Source organism: Euprymna scolopes, chromosome 2 (genome assembly GCF_053919585.1).
Source record: "Euprymna scolopes isolate OS-2025 chromosome 2, ASM5391958v1, whole genome shotgun sequence".
NCBI classification, from domain to species: Eukaryota; Metazoa; Mollusca; class Cephalopoda; order Sepiida; family Sepiolidae; genus Euprymna; species Euprymna scolopes.
In genome coordinates this window covers 182755063-182776358 of record NC_136483.1, presented here as the reverse complement: position 1 = coordinate 182776358, position 21296 = coordinate 182755063, and the positions used below count along the sequence as shown (strand labels likewise).

Genomic DNA, 21296 nt, shown 5'->3' with positions numbered 1-21296 from the left:
TGGCCATAAGGAGCTACTATTTGGGACCAAATTTACAGCATCATTATGCAGGGAGTTGAGCAGCGAAATATTTGTTCACATTAAACTTGAACTCCTGCACAAGCGCAGTCAAGTAATCTGGAAATAGGTTGTGGATTCCAAAGTTTAGCAGTTCAAAGGAAGAAACTATTAGAGTAAAAGATTTTCTGGCATTTACGGATCTCTACATTGTAGGAGTTGGATTTTGCTATTTCTGGGGTTAGTCGGGGATATTTATGTACAAGTGCTTAAAGTTTGTTAAAGCACATCCCATTAAAATATTTGTAAAATAGGAACAGGGATGCAACATTACAGTGATGAGACGGGTTGAAGTTTGGATCATAGTGCAGGATCTATTAAGTTGAAGACTCCTTTTTTGGATCCAGTCTAACCTGAACTCTTCAACCAGATTAGTTGTCACAAGGCACGTTTTAGTAATCCAAATGTAACCTTTCTGAACAACTACCATTTTCTATTGTGTTTCAATTAAAAGTGAAATATGAACAGGTAAAATTATAGAAGAATAAAAAGGCCAATCAAATGAGGTATAGTTTGTTTAAACAGTTACATTAAATTTAGCTTAAATTTGCAGTTTTTGAAAAAATTACAAGTGCGGACTTTTCTTTTTGCCACCTGTGTATATACCATTATTGCTCATCTATTAAAATTGTATATACCATTATTGCTCATCTGTTAAAATTGTATATACCATTATTGCTCATCTATTAAAATTGTATATACCATTATTGCTCATCTATTAAAATTGTATATACCATTATTGCTCATCTATTAAAATTGTATATACCATTATTGCTCATCTATTAAAATTGTATATACCATTATTGCTCATCTGTTAAAATTGTATATACCATTATTGCTCATCTGTTAAAATTGTATATACCATTATTGCTCATCTGTTAAAATTGTATATACCATTATTGCTCATCTATTAAAATTGTATATACCATTATTGCTCATCTGTTAAAATTGTATATACCATTATTGCTTATCTATTAAAATTGTATATACCATTATTGCTCATCTATTAAAATTGTATATACCATTATTGCTCATCTATTAAAATTGTATATACCATTATTGCTCATCTATTAAAATTGTATATACCATTATTGCTCATCTATTAAAATTGTATATACCATTATTGCTCATCTATTAAAATTGTATATACCATTATTGCTCATCTATTAAAATTGTATATACCATTATTGCTCATCTATTAAAATTGCTCTAAAATTGGTGCTTCTGCATTTACTGCCTCGTGATTTCTACAAAGTTGGCTCGGGCTTGCTTGGCAGCTGACGGAAATAATCGAAAAGGGTTGACCAAGCATTCCCCAATTTTTAACAAACATATTGTCTGTTTTAGTTAATATGAATCTATGAAGGCTACTTTTTTTATAAATTGGAAGAAATAAAACAAATTAATCTTAATTGCACAGGTTAGGGTTAGATACATGTTTGTAATTTTATTTATTATATTTCTATATTTTTCCTGTTTATCATTATTATTTTCTTGTAGTAGTTTGATGTTTTGTGATCGGCCTCTTCTGCTTATTCCCATCAGCAGCCGAGCACACCCGAGAAACTTTGTGGAAACTGTGGGTCGCTAAATCCAAAAGTATCTTAAAATTATATACATTTGTTATTTTACTTCTTGCATTTTTGTTTCAGTGTTTATCTACAGAATGGTTACTACATTCTCACCTGGGAAAATTGAACTTTTTTTTTTTTCTGGGTAAAATTAATCTCATTATGCATGTATAGCAAACGTGAAACATTGCCTTATGGTATATAGCTCACTACATCCTATACCTGTTTTTTTTTTTTTTATCTTATGAAGATGTTCTTTTATTTTGTTGTAGATTGCCAAGGAAGATTCTGATGGTCGATTTATGCAAGGATGCAATGACTGCGCTTTTGATTATCGTGGCAATTTGTGGATTACTGCACCGGCGGGACAAATTGCACCTGAAGATTATTCAAATTCAATGAAGGTGAGTTTCTTTTTTCTTTTTTATATCTTTGCATCTTTTTTTAGTTTGAATTACTAAATGTGCAGATAGAATATACATATCTGATTTTAGACAAATGACAAATGGCACAGGAATACATTCTTGACTGAGATATTTTTTGTTTAAATTTGTTTTTGTTTTATGAAATGAAGAAATTCTGTTTCTTTATGTTCTAATATATTTCATTTTTTTTTTAACCTAACCAATAATTTCCCCTAGTGATCCAAGATGAAAAGAAAAGGAAATTATTAACATGAAAAATTCTTTACTTTTATTGAAACTTACTTGAAAGTTCTAACTCTTTTAACGTAAAGATTTTTGTAACATAAAAAATAAGAATTTATGTAAAAGACATTTTAAAGACTTGTGTAACTTTAAAAAAAAATTTTAATACAATTTCCTCTGTGTTTGTTGTATTTGTTTGTTTTGATTTACTTATCTTTGAGACATAATTATACACTATCTATAAGAAACAATTTGTTGAATACAAGTTGCTTTTTTTTTTTTTTTTTTACATGGGGGGGGGGTCACCACTTAACAAGGTCCGAAGGCCACTCAGGGATAAGGGTTATTGCATGTACAGTAATCAATCAGATAGTATTGTAGTAATCATTAGTATTGGGGGTTTTGATAGAGTGTCTTACTTAAGGGGGCGGTTTGTCAGGAGTTTGTTTATGTTGGACTTGAAGACGACCAAGTTGTAGTCAGGTGGGAAACAGGCAAGCAGCAGAGAGTTCCACTGGCATGCAGTTCTAAGAAAGAAGCTTTGCTCATGGAATCTACGTTTGGATTTAGGTACAGATAAAGAGTGGGGAAAATTATTGACAGTAGTTTCAGCCAGACGGGTGTTTCTCGTGAAAGATTGGCAAGGGGGGACGAGAAATTGGAGCTCAGATGTGCACCTGCCATGGAAATAACGATAAGACAAAAACAGGCTTGCAACGTCTCTTCTGTGGGAGAGAGGTTGCAGGAAAGAGAAAAGGGCATCCCCCACTAAACCACGAAGTCTATTTTGTACTCTGTCAAGGCAGGATAGGCTGTTTTTAGCAGCTCCTGACCTTAACCTTTGATCTTGACTTTGCAAAATGGTGTTCACCATCCCTAGGTCAGAGACCATCATTATGTCAGGTTTGGTCATGATCAGTGCAGTGGTGTGGGCTGTAGGGGAGTTGTACACACACACACACACACACTAATGCTATTAATTTTCTATTATGTGTGTGTGTATATACATATATATATATATATATATATACATACTACTAGCAGGGGGGGTGCACTCGGTTTTGCCCAGTCAAGACAAGATATTCTAGTAAAAAAAATATAATAAATTTATAACTCTAGTAAAAAAAAATATAATAAATTTATAACTTAAAATCTTGCAGCATTAAGAATTGATTATATAATGTTATAAATTGAATTTTAAAAAAAAATAATTCTTAATGCAGCAATATTTTAAATTATAAATTTTCATATTTTTTACTAGAATATCTTGTCCTTTTCTTTTCCAGTTTTAACAACTAGTCCTTTATTTTTCCATTTTTTAGCTTAACCATATTTCTTTTCATGCTTGCATTTTTCTATTGTAACCCATGATTTTTTCAGGCTTCCAATAAATTCAGTTGTTCTTTGTTTAATTTCAGTCAACATGACATACACATGTTTAATTTCAGTCAACATGACATACACATGTTTAATTTCAGTCAACATGACATACACATGTTTAATTTCAGTCAACATGACATACACATGTTTAATTTCAGTCAACATGACATACACATGTTTAATTTCAGTCAACATGACATACACATGTTTAATTTCAGTCAACATGACATACACATGTTTAATTTCAGTCAACATGACATACACATGTTTAATTTCAGTCAACATGACATACACATGTTTAATTTCAGTCAACATGACATACACATGTTTAATTTCAGTCAACATGACATACACATGTTTAATTTCAGTCAACATGACATACACATATGTTTAATTTCAGTCAACATGACATACACATGTTTAATTTCAGTCAACATGACATACACATATGTAATAACAATGTACGGCACTCGTCTGCTTTCAATAAAATACCCCCCAATAATCTCCCTTTCATTCTTTCATTCTCTCTGTTTCACTTGTTACTTCTCTTTTCGCGAGAGCTGAAGTGACGTAGTTGCTATGGAAACCGATCATAAAAGAACGTTGCTCACCTCTGTACGTTTTTTTTACAGATTTGAACACCAGTAAATTCATCATCAACTGAACGAAAATTAAAATTCTTTTTTCACAATAGAGCCAAGAAAGTGATCTATAAATTGTAATAATTGTTGGAAATTTGGTCCAAAAATGAGTGAGCGGTGAAGCTTTAAGACAGTTCTAAATGATTAAAACTGCCACTTAACCATATATTCAAACACTACTGTGTTTAAATATATATGTATGTCAAAATTAATCGCACGACAAAGCAAATATTTGGTGAAATAGATTTTGCGAGAAATTTTTTTTATTTCATCTTTTAATTTTTTTTTTTTTCATTTTTTTTATTCTTTTAAGGAGAATTTTGGCAGCGTTTACTGTTTCACAACTGATAGTGAGATGATCCGAGTGGACACAGGTCTTCAATTTCCAAATGGTATTGCCGTGCTTCACATGAAAGACGGACGTCCTCGTAAACTGATTGTTGCGGAAACTCCAACCAAAAAACTCTGGGGTTATGATATCAAAGGTCCAGGAAAGATTGAAAACAAACAAGTATGGGGTCACATTCCAGGTCAGCATAGCTTCTTTCTTCCCATTTTCTTTTAAGGAAAAGCAAATATTTAACATGAATTGTGTGTGAATTTGTTTTTATCCTAAAGGATTAGTATCAATTTATAAAAGTTAAGGAATGCTGAGTATCTGTCGTACTTATGTGGGTGTGCACTTAGAAATATGTGGGTGGGCACTTAGAAATATGTGGGTGTGCACTTAGAAATATGTGGGTGTGCACTTAGAAATACCTGATGAATAAATGGGTAACAAGTTCCTGTCTTCTTTTAAGGAAGGAAAAAAATACATTAATTTTGTGTGAATTTTTTTATTTTTTAAGAAAATTTATTGTATAAAGAGCAAATCTGTTTGCATATCAAGGTAAAACTTAATGTAAATACAACAAACAACTACAAAGTTGATATTTTTGTAATCATCATAACCTCAGATTTATATCTTATATATATCTATAAAAGTGAACGTGTCTGTGTGTCTGTGTACATTTCCCTACGTATGTCAATTTTTAGTCTACAGACTCGAAATTTGATATACAGGGTACTGAGATTTGGGAAAATCGATGTGATTGGTTTTTGGACAGAAATTTGGCTGTTAAGGGGCCAAAGTTCAACGATTTGACCTTTGAGAACTTTACCAAACTCCTCCGACAATTTTGGGTCTAAACACTTGAGATTTTAGATATAGATTCCTTGGGCGGGAAAGGGTTAAAAGTTATTGTAAAATGTTTTTGACTCCTAATGGGGGTATAAGATGAATGGATTTGCCAATCATTTTTATAACCAACAGCTGGGCTAAACAACCAATGAAAATGTTTCAAAATTATTATAAAAATTGTTGAATTTTGGATTCAATCAGTTCGCCATTTACTACGTCACGAACCGCATTTAATTCTTGGCCGCCATCTTGGTTACTGATCTGAACTACGCCGCCATCTTGGTTACTGATCTGAACTACGCCGCCATCTTTGTTCAACACAATGTCTCAAAACTTAACAGTTATATAACACTTTTGTTCCAGGCAATGAAGAATAGTTTTATTCTAAGAGACTAAAAGTTAAGGAATATTGGACATCAGTTTTTTCTATATAGCAGCATGGTGTATGTATGCAAACTGAGTGCCCAGTGTAGGAGAGAAGGGTGTCCAGTTCTGTGGTCAGTGCTGTGTCAAGTAGAGAGTAGGAGGGGTTATGACAAGCATTTGAGTATGTTTTCACTGGATTGAAATGTGAGTTTTTCATTTTTATGTATATAGCCTCAAGTATTTTTAACTTTTTGATGTTTCTTTTTGTGGTGTATTATTTGTGTGTTGCTGACAAGAATTTCTCTAACTTCAGAGGAGGGGCAGTTATGTTTTTTTTTATAAATGTTGTAATATTGCACTAGACTCAGTATTATGCATGGAAAGGCAACCTGATAGGGTAGTTGTTGTATAACTGATATAACCAACATGACTATTAGTTTTATTGTTGTTATAGGAGCTTCATTTTCCAAAGTTTCATTTGAACTTATAAATGACATTGATTCGTTCTAGTGGTTTGAGGGTAGAGGAGGCATTATTACTTACTGCTAGATTTTAGGTTTTAAATTTTTTATATTATATGATAAGTCTAATCTTATGATTGTCAGTGAGGGGAAACATATCAATGGATATTTTTATGGCCTTTTCTTTTAATTTAAAGCTCGGTTACATTTGGTTACAGTAGAATAGGTTAATGGTATTAGGATTTTGCTGTTTTGGGGTATTACTATTTGTGGTTGTATTTTTTATTTTTATTTTATTTGTTGGTCAACAATATAGTTTGGAAATCTGTTATTGATAAGCACTTGCTTGGTATGTTTTAGTTTGAGAAAAAGTGTTTTTTTATCAGGATATAAGGTTGGTGCAGTTAAGGTTTTTATGATGGCTATTTTGTCATTTGCTCTTAAAATTTAGAAAGCAAAAATATAGGTTGCTGGGTTTTTTTGTAGTTGGAGGTTTTGAATGTGTTGTTGAAAGTATCTATAAGAACATTGATGAAAGGATTTTGTTATTAACATTTAATTCTCTGATGAATTTGAGTATGGAGTTGTCTTGGAAAAGGTTCTTAAGTGTTAGTATTTGTTTGTTGATGTTGGCTAGAATGAGCATATCATCGACATACCGTACACATATAGAGGGTTCATTCGTGTTATTAAATGTTCGGTTTTTGAGGTCACTCATGTAGAACTTACTTGGAAAGACGAAAAGCACCACAGCAGCCAACTTTGAACTACACATGGAAATTATATTAATTCTTTTGATCGTCAGAAAAATTCCAAAAATAGAAAGGTCTAATCAAACGGAAACTGTCTGTTGTCTTTAACGTTTGTTTATATATATGTATATATTTTTTGGATTTTACCGTTATTGAATATTTTACCCTTCACCAGACTGTCCATTTATGTGAAATCACTTTTTTTATTCACCCTATTCCCTCTCTTTCACTTTTTGTTATCAAGTAAGATCTATAACTTGCTTATCATTTCATTTAATACTTTTGCAAGCAAAATCCGATCCTGCATTTTGTTAAATCCTACCCTCTGATGAAAAGTATTTCTTTGAAACTCTGCGGATTAAGGACTATCCACTTATTTTGTGCTTCGTTTTTAAAATTAAATATGTTTTTAACTCTTTTTCAAAGTGTTTTTTAGCATGTTTTATTAACTACTTGTTCTTTATATATATATACTACTTCATTTAACCACATAAATTAATCTACAAAAATATAATTTTATGCGTAAATTTTCAGTATTTACTTTAACAATGCTCAATACATAAAAAAAATCACATCTAACTACACCTAGGTTGAAAATAGGTCAGCTTACTTAGATATCTACTGTTCCCATGAAAAACACACACAAAGGAAGGGTGAACCTAAGGTCAACTGTATCTTTGTCCTATAAGTGCCTGCCTATTGGTTGATTAGGATGGGTGTGGTGGAAACTAGGAAGCTGATTGGTTAACTAAAAATTCAACAGTATGTGGGTATATAAAAACGCGCCTTAACCACAACTCTTTGCATAAGCCTGACGAATTCTCACGAGAATGAAACATGGAATATTCTGTGTCGCTTAATTGCCATATATATTTTTATAACGTACTACTATATATATACACTAGCATGGGTGCCCGGCGTTGCCCGGGTATTTGGAGGTGTATGTTGACCAAAAAAAAAAAAAAATGTGGTCAATTTTTTTTAACTTTGACCCCTATTATGACCCCTTAAAATTTATTGTTTTGGGCTCAAATCAAGTTATTAAGTTAGATCCATGTCCAAGGAACCTATATCTAAAATTACAAGTGTGTAGACCCCAAATTGTCGGAGGAGTTTGGTAGAGTTCTCAAAGGTCGTCAAATCGTTGAACTTTGACCCCTTAATCGCCAAATTTCTGGCCAAAAACCGATCACATCGATTTTCCCAAATCTCAGTACCCTGTATATCAAATTTCGAGTCTGTAAACTAAAAAGTGACAGAGTTATTGCGTAGAGAAATGTACACACACAGACACACACACAGACAGACACTTTCACTTTTTTATATATATATATACACACACTAGTAGGCTGCCCGGTAAAATATGCTTTGATTAATGCAGATTTCGTATTTATTATATTATATTGGACCCAATATATAGTAATGATTTAAAAAGTTTTTAAAAAAATTACTTGTGCGCCACTATTATCACTTAAATGTATGCATACATATATATTTTTGTTCAAAAAATTTTTCCTACCAAACTCCTCCTACAGTTTTTGGTCTACAGACATGAAACTTGATATATAAGGTGTGCAAAACTTTACATTTGGGTTTTAGCCCGGGAAAATATGTACAAAGGTGGGAAAATTTAAAAAAAAAAATGAAATTTGCCAGGTGGAGGTTGACCGCCGGCATTATGAATATGCATGCATAACTTAGTAGCTGTTGGTTCATGTTTGCAGCAAATATGTCTTCATAGCTCAGTCATTAACGGCAGAGGAAATAATAAATTGTAAGCTAAACATTCAGGTTTTGATTTTCAGTGCTGGCGCACGGGTCGTTTTTCTTTTTTTAACTTTTTAAATCATTACTATATATTGGATCGAATATAATAAATATGAAATCTGCAATTGATAAAAAATATCATATTTAAACGTATTTTACGACCGGGCAATGCCAGGCGTCCTGCTAGTATAGTACAATTCCTCGAAGTTGCATTAGTTTTAATATTCCAAAATCTCCTGATAAAAATGATAAATCTCTCAGTTAACAAGAGTTATTTCCCTTGCATCAGTTCTGTGCACATGAGCCCCAGAGACAGATGTGGTAATTGTATGATTACAAGATCTACTGGAAGAGCTTGGCCTCGTAGACATTGATATCATTAGTAGAGAAAAAAGACTTTATTGGTGTAGACATGTGGATCGTTTTAGTGGTGTCATCAAGATAGCTTGAGATTTAAGTTTCTATTAACAGGCATATGTATGCAGTGTGATAATGTATGAAGGTGGAACCTGGTCAGTGACTGTTCAGGACATGTGTTGCATGGAGAGAAATGATGTGAGAATATGATAGATGCATAATGTGAGTGTTGATGAGCTTAGTGAAAGATTAAATCTGAACAGTATAGAGAAGTGCAAGTGAAACAGAAAACTTTGATAGTATGTCCATGTCGAAAGAATGAATGATAGTTCTTGGGTTAATAGATGTAGAACAGTCTAGGAAATAGGTTCAATTCACAGAGAAAGACCAAAAAAAATGTGGGGAAAAGCTATAAGGATGGACTTGAGAAAGATGGATAAATAAAGACCTGGCCAGAGATAGGTTTGTTTGGAAGTCAATTTCTAAAAGCCATCTAACAGATGCCAGCATGTAAAACGGACGTTAAACCCAATATGATGCCTTTTATTGTTATCTTAATGTTTTTATTTTAGGAACGCACGAAGGTGGTGCAGATGGGATGGATTTTGATGAAGAGAGCAACCTGCTTGTCGCTAACTGGGGAAGCTCGCACATTGAGGTATTCGGGCAAGATGGAGGACAGCCGAAGATGAGGATTCGCTGCCCCTTTGCGAAGCCGAGCAACGTGCACTTTAAGCCACAGACCAAAACCGTCTTTGTCACAGAACATGACACGAACGCCGTATGGAAGTTCGAGTGGCAAAGAAACGGCAAGAAACAGTTTTGTGAGACGCTAAGCTTTGGCCTATTCTAACCCCCACCTACAGTCACGCTCCACCCCACACACATCAGCCTCTTTCTCAGATGAAAATTATGATTCTATTTTTAAATATGAATTTGGAATTAGGTTTTCCCAGGAATTTTTGGCTGATATGTTATCGTTTTTAGATTTTATTCGAAAAGTTATCTATATATTGATGCTGATATTTATTTCGTTATGACATTTATGGATCCAATACGGACTCGGATCTTCTTCAGATTAAATATAAATCCCCTGCAATTCCTCTTCTTTTACTCAAGATACAAAACATTGAATATGCGAACAAAAGAAGATCTCACAGTGAATGAACAAACGGCGCTTAGGCAATGTACCAGGTTTTGAACAAATGCATTTCAGGTGAATGCGTTATTCATTCATCCAAACAAAGATGTTATTCGTTATAAACCATCCTTGGCGTATGATTACTATTTCCTGTTAATTTCAGTGTTATGTGTAATTAGTAGTTTAACAATCATACACACACATCTACTGTTTCATTTATATAGATAAGTACAATTCCTCTAAGTTGCCTTAGTTTTAGTATTCCAAATTCTCTGGAAAAAAATAAATCTCTCAGTTAACAAGAGTTATTTCCCTTGCATCAGTGCTTTACATAAGCACCAGAGAAAAATGGAGTAACTGTATGATTACAAGATTTAGAGGAAGAACTCTACCTCATGGACATTTATTATTACATATTTACGTGTCATGTTTAAATTAGTGTAAATTGCAAAAAAAAGTTACGAAAAATGATCCAGTAGAAAAAAATAATTACAAATAAAAATAGAATCTACCGAAAAATCGAGATTTTAATGTAGGAGAATTGTGCGACCAATTGTCTGACAAACTGACTTATCTCCCCTGCTTTTGTTGTCAGCCCTCATTAATATATATATGTATATATATATATATATATAGTAAATGCTTGACTACTAGGCTATTTTTTTTTTTCTGAAAAATTAATCTAGCACATCTTTTGGTGGATCATTTTTTTGTGTAATTTATACCAATTTTGACATGACCCATTGGTATGTAATTTTTTCACCTGGAATGCATTGGTGTGAAAACTTGGTATACTACATAAGCACTCAACAAATATCATGCCTCCCCCACCTTTTTTTTTTTTTTTTTTTTAAGTGAAATACATCCATCTGAAAAGTAGTCAGAAGAATCTATCTATATATACATATATTATCCATATAAATCAATGGTGAAGACAAACCAGTGCCAATAATGAAAGATATTTTGGATAATTTTTATATTTCGGATAATTATAATTTAATTCTACTAAAACGATTTCTTTATATCTTTTTTCCTATTTTACATATTCGAGCATGTGTACTCTCCGACCTTCTTATCTTTATATTGTCACTATATGTTATACGTGATTATAAGTTGTCTAAAAAAAACAAACAAAATGAACTCTTTTCTTCGTATCTATTCTATAAACATAAGTGCAATAATAATTAATAATAATTATCATTAGAGTAATAATGATTCACTATTATTACTATAATAAAGTAATAATCTATATATATTAATACACATATTTGTTTCAACCATTACCATACTGATTTCCCTTAGAATGGAGATGGAATATTCCAAAATGACCAATAAACAATTGTTTCAAATGAACAGAAAATATTTGATGTTGCAACCTTGTTGAGTTAAAAAGAAATTTTTTAAAAATGGTTAAAACAAAAAATACACACCTAAAATAAATTATAATTACTTTTCTACTTAGATGGATGAGTGTTTTTTTTTTTTGTGTTTTAACTTATTTTAACATGTTTTTCTTACAAATAAATGTAGTTAACCCCATCAAGTTAAGACTGATTTAAATATAAAATGCATAACTATGACCAAAGGCAAGAATAAATTAATTTTCTACTAATATGGATGAGTTTTTGCATTTTAACATTTTTTAAAATTTAAGAAAAACTACATTTTCAAAATTTTAATTCCATTGAAATTTATATGTAATATTGTTTATTGCAACATGATTTATATTGTGACCCAACCAGCCATGGTAAGAAGAGATTGCCCATGAGAAGAAGTTACAGAGAACTAAATTGGAGTTATGGTTGAAAATTGCCTCTAATTGCAGGCCCAGAAAACACCGGATTACCCTGCCAATTGAAAGGAGAGATGGCGTAGCCGCTAATGTGAGATACATTTCCTTTGTAAAGAGAAAAACAAAGTAGAAAATATATCTTTATGAAACATTATTTGGAGATATTAGTGGATGTTTGCGTCTTGAGGTCTGATTAATATGCATAGAAAATCTCACGATTTTACACCTTTATAAATATTCAGGGATTTAAATTTAAATATTACCTTATTTCAATGTAATATAAGATTTTTTTTATTATGTCTTATAAAATTCAAAGAAATTATTATTTGTTAATATTTCTAAAACTCAAGGAGTGTTTGAAATTTGAAAAGAACATGCTTTCTTGATTTTCAAAGACTCATTGGATAAAGTCTGACTTGCAGTTGAATAAAAAAAAAACTTTTCTTTATTTTGATCTTGCTATGCATGTGAGTTTATAGAAGTTTTTTGAAAATATTATTTTCAGTGAATACAAAACCTTTTTATAGACTTTTAATGCTTAGAAAGGTTTTGTCAGTCATTCAACATGTTCATTCGATGGATTAATGGATTCCTAATTAAATGAAGTGTTGTTTTATGTGAACACTTATTAATTAAACATTTAAGAAAATACAAAACCATACAGAAATATTTTATTTCAAAAAAATTATTTTAATTTTAACATTACTTGTGTTATTATGAAACAATAATAAAAAAAAAATTCTATTTCTCACAAAACACTAAAATAATAAACTTATTTTTTAAGTTTCTTAGAATAATTTTTAGAATGTCTTTCCCAAGTTTTATCACAGAATTTTGTCCTGAATGTACGAAAGTTTTTTTATTAACACTGCTTGTGTTATCACAAAAAACTTATTTTAAACATTTCTATAAAACGTTTCTTATAAAGAATAAATGAAAGTGATGCAGTAAATTTATTAAGGTCTATGCTTTCTTCTCCACATAAATTCATCCAGATAGAAAGAAAAAGTCTCCAAGGTACCATATTGGTGGCAGTTTTCATTTTGTTCTTGTGGCGAAAGCTGTGAAAATGAGGGCTTACCGTTCAAATGACCTAGGTGTGCGTGTGTGCTTTGTCATCGCTGCGAAGCTAGGATAAGAAAAGAATTCCAAGATGGCGCCGACGGCGTTTTGTAATGGTATGATCTCGGAAACTCTCGTGCATATACGCAAATCAGTTGGTCTTCGACAACTATAAATTCAGGTCGTTTTGGAAGGCAAGGGGTGAAGAAAGAACGGCCGGTTGGTAATTGTGTACGCTGGTTCGTGTTGGTGGCGTGTCACCGTGTCTGTGTGTGTACTGATCGAACCGCTTTCCTGTCCCTTGGACTTTGAATTTGTTTAGATTGGACTTCAACTTCAGTTCTTATCTACATATTTTTGTACAATTGTGTGTTAGTTGTCTAATTATTGGGGTTCACAAAGTTCCTGTCTTGAACCATTATATCATGGCTGGATAGACCAAAGTCTATTTCTGCAATATTGGCATACATGCTCCAACCGTTGTTTATAATTCTACTCCCAGTTCGACTAGATTCATACTCAGTGGTGCCAAAAACCAAGTGACTACTTTGGTATATCTTTCTGTTGTACTTACGGTAAAAAAAACTTAACTTTATCAATCTCAACTTGTATCAGATTCCAATTCTCCTATATATATCCCCCAATTGTATTGGACTTTGTTCAAGAAATTTCAAACATATCTCCTTCAGTTAATCACACGAACATTCACCTTTTCTGCAATGTAATTTTGCAGTTATTTCACATTAAATATAATAGTGATAAGGAAAGATTTCTCTCAAATTGAACACATAAATCCATCTTTTTTGGCAAGCCTATGTCCAAATATCATTGGAGCTTGAGTACTGGTTCAGACGGCATGACATGTTTTACACATGCAAGAATTGGCTAACAAATACCGCTTGACAAATCATTTAATCATTTGCAAAGCATCAACCAGCATCATTATAAGATGGACTAATGTTAATTGTTCATTCCATATGAAATCATTCTCACAAACATTGTATACCATACGTGCTTTATGCATTCCACAAGGCATAGCTTAGTTTCCTAAGAAGTAATGTTAGAACTGTTTGGTGGAATAATAAAGTCTTGGTTTCGTAATTCACTTGAAGGTAGCTACCTTGTTTTATGATATACTAGCGGGGATGCCTGGCATTGCCCGGATGTTTTGGAGGTGTAAAAGAAAAAAAAAAGTTTTGCTTTTTATATATATATATATATATATATATATATATATACAGATTATATATTATAAAACTTAAAAACATTCTAAGAATTTTAAAAAATTTATTCAAGAAAACTTTATACTTACTTGTACTTGAAACGACATTCACCCTGGAGGAGTTGAGTCGGCTTCATGAAGACGCACATCTCGTATCGCTGCGGCCCAAGCCCGGCGATCGGAGGCAAGATCCCGAGTGAGCAACAGCCAGTCACGTCTCCAACGAGACAGGCCATAGATGAGCGGGCCCGAAATAAGTTCAGCGTCGGCTTTGATAGTCCCGAGCCACATTCTTAGCTGGCCACCGACACGTTTTTTCCAGCCGGGTAGGGGACGTGGGGAGAAAACTTTATACAAATGTAAAAAGTAAATTTTAATTTTTTTTTATTGTTTTGCCCATAAAACTAAATTAATTTTTTGAAATAAAATATTTCTATATGGTTTCGTATTTTGTTTCATGCTTAGTGACTTCCATTCCGTACTTACATCAACTGTATCCATTTCCGCTATCTTAGTTTTGGGAGCGCAATTATTAGAGATTGCCACACATTGTATATAGGCTTACTAGTGCGTGATTTCATTTAATATAATTTTTCCTTTGTTCTGTGATACTATGAAGGTGACCCATGAGTCACTACATGCTGAGCGGGGGGGAAGGGGGGGCACAATAGATAGAAGTGTCATACAAATGTACAATGAAATAAGTAGCAGCAAACAATGAATCTAGTAATTTTCGGGTCGAGCCTTTTAGATTTGACAACGACAATAGAAACCCACAGAACAGATAAAACAGGGAAAGGCAGCTTCTCGTAGCCGGGGTGGGAGGACTTCAGATACTGATGCAGAGAAGACAGTCAGTTGACAACTAGATGCTGTTTGCGGTGGATGGTAGCTGATAATGACAACGGTTGGTCAGTTTTTAGAGTTGACTGTGAGACAGAGATAGAGCCGGATTGCGACTGACAGAAGAACGTAACATTGATAGAACAAGGAGAAAACAGACACACCCCTAAGTCCAACCGTCAAATATATGTGAAACATTGGCGTTGTGTTTTTCATGTTTATTTTGTTTTAGTATTTATTCTTGTGGATCCATGTGTGTTTCCAGTGACAGTTGCTAGTGAGAAAAATGACAATTAGGCCATAAGAAACACAGTGAACGAAAAATACCATGGCACACACAACGTTTGGGGTCGGCGGTTTGTCAGGGCCACACTTGTCTGGGCACAGTTCAGAGGTCAAATGTTTTGATATTCCGCAAGTTCAATCTCCAGTTCTCACAATTCAGTGGATCAACTATCTACAGATTTCACTCTCCGCAATCTTAACTAATTGTTTGCTTATGTTTTCCTTAGTTGGTCAAGATCCAAGGCATCCATGTTTCTACAGTGGTTTACCATTCCAGCATAACAGATTCATCCTCAGGAAAATCTCTACGCTAGAGAAATGTAATTCTTTCAGCAAATCCTAATAAATTCATTTTGTTCAGATTTTCACGTTGCAGATTTATTGAAGCATGAATCTGTCATTGTGTTGCCATTGGGCAAAAGAGGGCCTAATACTCACTGCCATATAACATGACACTACTAGTACAACTTACTCCAGACGTAGAGAGTAATTCATATTTTGGTACCATAAATACCAGAATAAGGACCATGTTATCAGAATTTTCCAGGCAGTTTATGAAAAATGTCCAAAGGTGCCAAATGAAAATTTTGTGATTTTTTTTTTTTCAATAAAAAATATATTTCTGTTATAACAAAGATAATTCAGTGAAAAATTATTTTAAAAATGTAAATACTTTTGTAAATTTCATGAATAAATATTTGTTTTGAATAACAACTTATAGCAACAAAAAAGTTTCTCATACGAATTTTTGTCAAAATGCACATGAAGTTCTAATAATTTTATTAATAAATTTTGAAACAATCTTTTTTTCTTTTTAAGAAAGCAAAAAAAAAAAAAAAAAAAAGGAATACCTAAAAGTACTCAAAACTAAAAATAATCTTGTAAAATTTTGGCAAATTCAATAATTAGATGGAGTTATGTTTCCTGGCGCCCCCCCCCCCTCTTCATAGCTGGAAATTGCCAACATCTCACTAAAATTTGATTTTCCTCTTAAAAAAAAAAAAAAAAAAATAAATAAATAAATACTTGATCAAATTAAGTAATTTTCTTTTATAATTTCATTCCATAACAGAACAGGCATCAGATTTTTGTTAATCTTCATTTTTTAATATCATTTTTAAACTGTAAAAGAACTGATAGTTTTTAATGACTTTTAAAAATAAGATAAATTACTAGTTTTAATTGGATTATTGTTCTCAATTTCAGTGTAATTTGTGCTACGTTTTGGTTGGTGTAGCTTCTGACTTTCGTCAGGTATTCTGGTCGCCATATTGAAAAAGAAAGGAAAAAGTTACTGGCTCCATAGATTGTTTTTTGGCATGGTTTACGTGAAAAAACAAAAAAATTAAAGTAAAAGATGGTCACACACTTTTATATATTAAAATTTAATTGAGAAATTTTTGAAAACTTTGAAGTGTCAAATATAATGATAAAATCATTTTTGTTTATTGCTTTTTTTTTTTTGTAAGTCCTATATTTTGCTAATACATAGCCTCATCAGGGTCGAAAGTCTGGTTCGTGAATTTCTTTTTCTTCATTTACGTGTTATGGCGAAGAGACGAGAATTTACTTTAATAAAGTTTAATTTTATTGCTGAAATTTTAAGGAGAGGTAGTGCAATTTTTGTTTTTCCCATATACTGCTGATACCTTTGTAAATTCTTTTTTAGAATGTGTACATTTAAGTTGGCTCTTTATTGGGAGATTTAAAAAAAAATTTTTTTAAACGACTTAATATTAAAATAAATATTTAGTTCTGTTTTCTTAACTGAACTTAGCTGCTGTGATCTTCATTAACTCATTGTTTGGTATTAAACTGCCCAGAAAATTTTAATGATAGCACGGTTCACTCAAGAACCTTGATTCCAGTAAAGCAACTGGCCCTGACAGCATTCCAATTAAAGTGTTGAAAAAGCTTCAACCAGAACTTACCCCATACTTACGAAACTATTTAAGCGTTGTTTTAAGAATTGTTTCCCAACACCCTGGAAAACCTCATCAGTATGCCCTGTATTTAAGAATTCAGGTGACAGGTCATCTCCTTCTCAGTACAGACCAATAAGTCTCCTGTGTGTCATGAGTAAATCTCTCGACAAAGGCTTCCTTTCTAAGGCAATTGCTCTTGACATATCAAAGGCCTTCGATTAGGTATGGCATAAAGGCCTACTTCACAAGATTTATAACTGGAAATGTTTTCTCAATTGTTAAATCATTTCTATCTGATAGGCTCATAAGAGTAGTGGTTGATGTATAGAAATCAAAAGCCCACAGTATTAATGCTGGAGTCCCTCAAGGGTCCATCCTGGTCCCAACTCTCTTCCTGATCTACATCAATGATCTCCCAAGACACATACTTAAATCATTCATTGACATCTATGCTGATGATACGACCATCTATGGCAACACATCAAAGGGCATAAACGACAAAGTTCTCTCTGAATCTGTCTCCTCTGATCTTGAGAGCATGGTACAATGGGGGAAGAGGTGGTTGGTTACTTTTAATGCGTCTAAAACCAAGCTTCTATCTTTACATCAACGCTCTGATTCCCATCTGGCATCAATTGAAATGGATGGCTCACGTCTTAGGGAGGTTCCATGTTTTGACAAGCTTCTAGGATTGACCTTTACTCCTGATCTGAAATGGAACGTGTACATCAAATCTGTTGCCAAGGTCGCTGGAAAAATGGTGAGATTCTTCTACCGCTCCAGTAGATATCTAACTGTTGATGCAATTCTATCTTTATAAAAGCCAAGTACGTCCAAGGATGGAATACTGCTGCCATATCTGGGCAGGAGCTGCTAAAAACAGCCTATCCTGCCTTGACAGAGTATAAAATAGACTTCGTAGCCAAGTGATGGACGCCCTTTTCTCTTCCCTGCAACCTCTCTCCCACAGAAGGGACGTTGCAAGCCTGTCTTTGTTTTATTGTTACTTCCATGGGAAGTGCTCGTCTGAGCTCCAATCTCTGGTCCTCCCTTGCCAATCTTTCACGAAAAACACCTGTCTAGCTGAAACCACTGTCAGTAATTTTCCCCACTCTTTATGTGTGCCTAAATGAAAACGTAGATTTCATGAATAAAGCTTCTTTCTTAGAAGTGCACGCCTGCTTCCCACAACTTGGATGTCTTCAAGTCCAACATAAACAAGTTCCTGATAAACCGTTCCCTTAAGTAAGACACTTCATCAGATCTCCATTACTAACGATTACTACGATATTGTCCCATTGATTACTGTACATACAATAACCCTTATCCCCGAGTGGCCTCCAGGCCTTGATAAATGGTGACTTCCTTGTAAAAAAGAAAAGAAAAAAATGGTTCATATTCTGCATATAACTACCAATATTTGAAATTGCTTATTATACAAAATTAGAAAGCGAATTTCAAAATCTGAATATACAAAATAAAACAAATTTTTTTTTATTGCTTTTGTTTTTCACTTCAGTTAATAAGATGTCGAGAACTAAAAACTTTCTGTCCATTTTGTGTGGAAGCACGGGCAAATTTCAACAGCATACTACCAACATTTTGTTTTTCTCCTTCAAGATCCCTGATAAAGAAAAGTATAGAAGTCATAAACAAAAGTTAAGACGAAAATAAACCATGAAAACAGCTTAACAAAAATGAAAAACATATTGAATATAAAATGAAATATCACAGCGTTCACACAGATTTTCAGTGTCATTTTCAATAACTTTTCAAAGTTTTTCAAGACCTAAAATTCGGGTTTTCAAAACAAAATTTGAGGTTTGTTTTACAATCCACAGCAATTCGAATAAGTGGTAAAAAATTAAATATAAAACAAATAAATGTTACGATAGCTAATCAAAACTACTTTGCAACCTACCTTCAACATTTTCTAATGTTTTTAAGTAGTTTTAAATGTTTGTTTTTTTATTTAATCTCCAATAACTCTTTATAGCTTTTAATTTCCAACCAAGATAGGTGCTGTCTTATCCGTCTTTTTTTAATTTTAAATTATCACAACTTCTTGGGGGGGGGGGTCAACATTAGAGAGTCACATCCGTGCACAGAAAAATATTGGGGAATGAGGGGGGGGGGTAAATTTTATTTATGGCAGCCCTCACTCCAAACAAATCTAATTATAAATGAGAACAAAAATAGATGGAGATTTGAATCTTTATCACAAAACTACCTCAGGTAGTTTTGTGATAAAGGGACATAACTCTTATATCCACAATAATACTATGCAATTTCAGAACAATGTATTTTGATTTTATTTTCAATATTTAAAAAATATTTGGGTGATATTTTTATTAATACATAAAAAAAAAGAATTTAAAAGAATTTATTTTGATTTTATTTTAATATTTCAACAAATTTTTACTGGACATAAAAAATACAATTTTCAAGAATTTTTCAAGACATTTTCCATATTTTCAAGGATTTTCCAAGGTAATAATAGAAATTAAGCCTTTTTAAGTTAACATTCAAGGACTTTTCAAGTCTGTACAAACTCAAATATAAACTGACATTATTGTGAAGAGAATTAGGGTGTTCAGGTTCCTTTTCTGGCCATTACTGCAGAGCAAAAAATAAACAATTTTTCTAATTTTTTTGTTTTAATTTGAATTATTTAGGAAAACTAAAAACTATAGATAACCTTCATAAGTGTATTTCCACATTTAGGGAAATATATTTCATGGTTTTTTCAATAACTTGGTGTGAGTTGAAAACAAAAAGTGGTATTAGGCAGGCTCGACCCCCGTACCATGAAGGAGGAAAAGAAAATGAAAAAAAATTTAACATCTTTGTTGTTGCATCCATCGCCAAACTGGAAGTGGGTAGGTTTAAATTAAGGCTAGTCAATCGAAAAGAGAGGATGACTTTTGAAAATATTGTCGAAAAAAGTAACCCCTCCTTTTAGAAAAGTGCCCAGTTGAGGGTGAAGGAATTATTGTTTTTAGCTAATTTTTTGATATTTGTTGTCCGAAGGGTTGAGCTTCAAAACGATACTGATCTTGTCAAAATCCGTCGCCTCTGTCAAAAGTTTTAGGCAGATATACAAACATACATACATTAAACAGATAGAGGACACTGTTAGACATTTACTGGAGTTGAAGAATTGGCGAGGCTATACCTCTATACCATAGGATCTCTCTCGCTGACTTTAGTCCTGCCGGCAAGATTCACACGCACAAGCAAACATGACACTGAAGACGGTCACTGGTGTATATACATATACATATATATATATATACATGCATGCATGCATGCATGCATACATATACACACATACAAATAACCCACATATATGCATACATACATACACATTATATATATGCATACATAGACATACTTATACATACGTAAAGATACACAAGACGGTCATTGGCATACATACGTGTATATATATATATATAAACGCAAATATACACATACATATCTGTAAACATACACACATATATACATACACCATGAATAATACACATACATACGTATACAGACACACATGCATACATACAGATATACATACATACACATATACATATACTTACCTACATATACTTACCTACATATACATATACGTACATAGATATGCACTCATACATACATACACATATATATGCATACATACACATGCATATATCTACATACATCTACATACATAAACACATGCATAAACACATATACACACACATATACACACACATGTACATAAACATACATACCCCTATACATAGATACATATAATGATGGCAGATCAATTATTACATGCTTCCAGCATTTCAGACCTACACGCGTCACAACT

The 21296-nt window shown here is 32.7% G+C and overlaps 2 protein-coding genes across 2 annotated transcripts in view; one reads left to right on the top strand and one right to left on the bottom strand.

Annotated features, from left to right (window-relative positions):
- Window positions 1–11181, top strand: part of LOC145299335 (diisopropyl-fluorophosphatase-like) — a 59646-nt gene extending 48465 nt beyond the window's left edge. The window contains exons 4-6 of the mRNA XM_080144393.1: window positions 1901–2032; window positions 4610–4826; window positions 9752–11181. Coding sequence (XP_080000519.1) covers window positions 1901–2032; window positions 4610–4826; window positions 9752–10032 — 630 coding nt within the window. The 3' untranslated portion in view covers window positions 10033–11181. The remainder of the gene's footprint in view (window positions 1–1900; window positions 2033–4609; window positions 4827–9751) is intronic.
- Window positions 11182–18920: 7739 nt separating this feature from the next.
- The window catches only part of LOC145299319 (sister chromatid cohesion protein DCC1-like), a 58151-nt gene continuing 55775 nt past the window's right edge, over window positions 18921–21296 (bottom strand). The window contains exon 12 of the mRNA XM_080144392.1: window positions 18921–19073. Coding sequence (XP_080000518.1) covers window positions 18965–19073 — 109 coding nt within the window. The 3' untranslated portion in view covers window positions 18921–18964. The remainder of the gene's footprint in view (window positions 19074–21296) is intronic.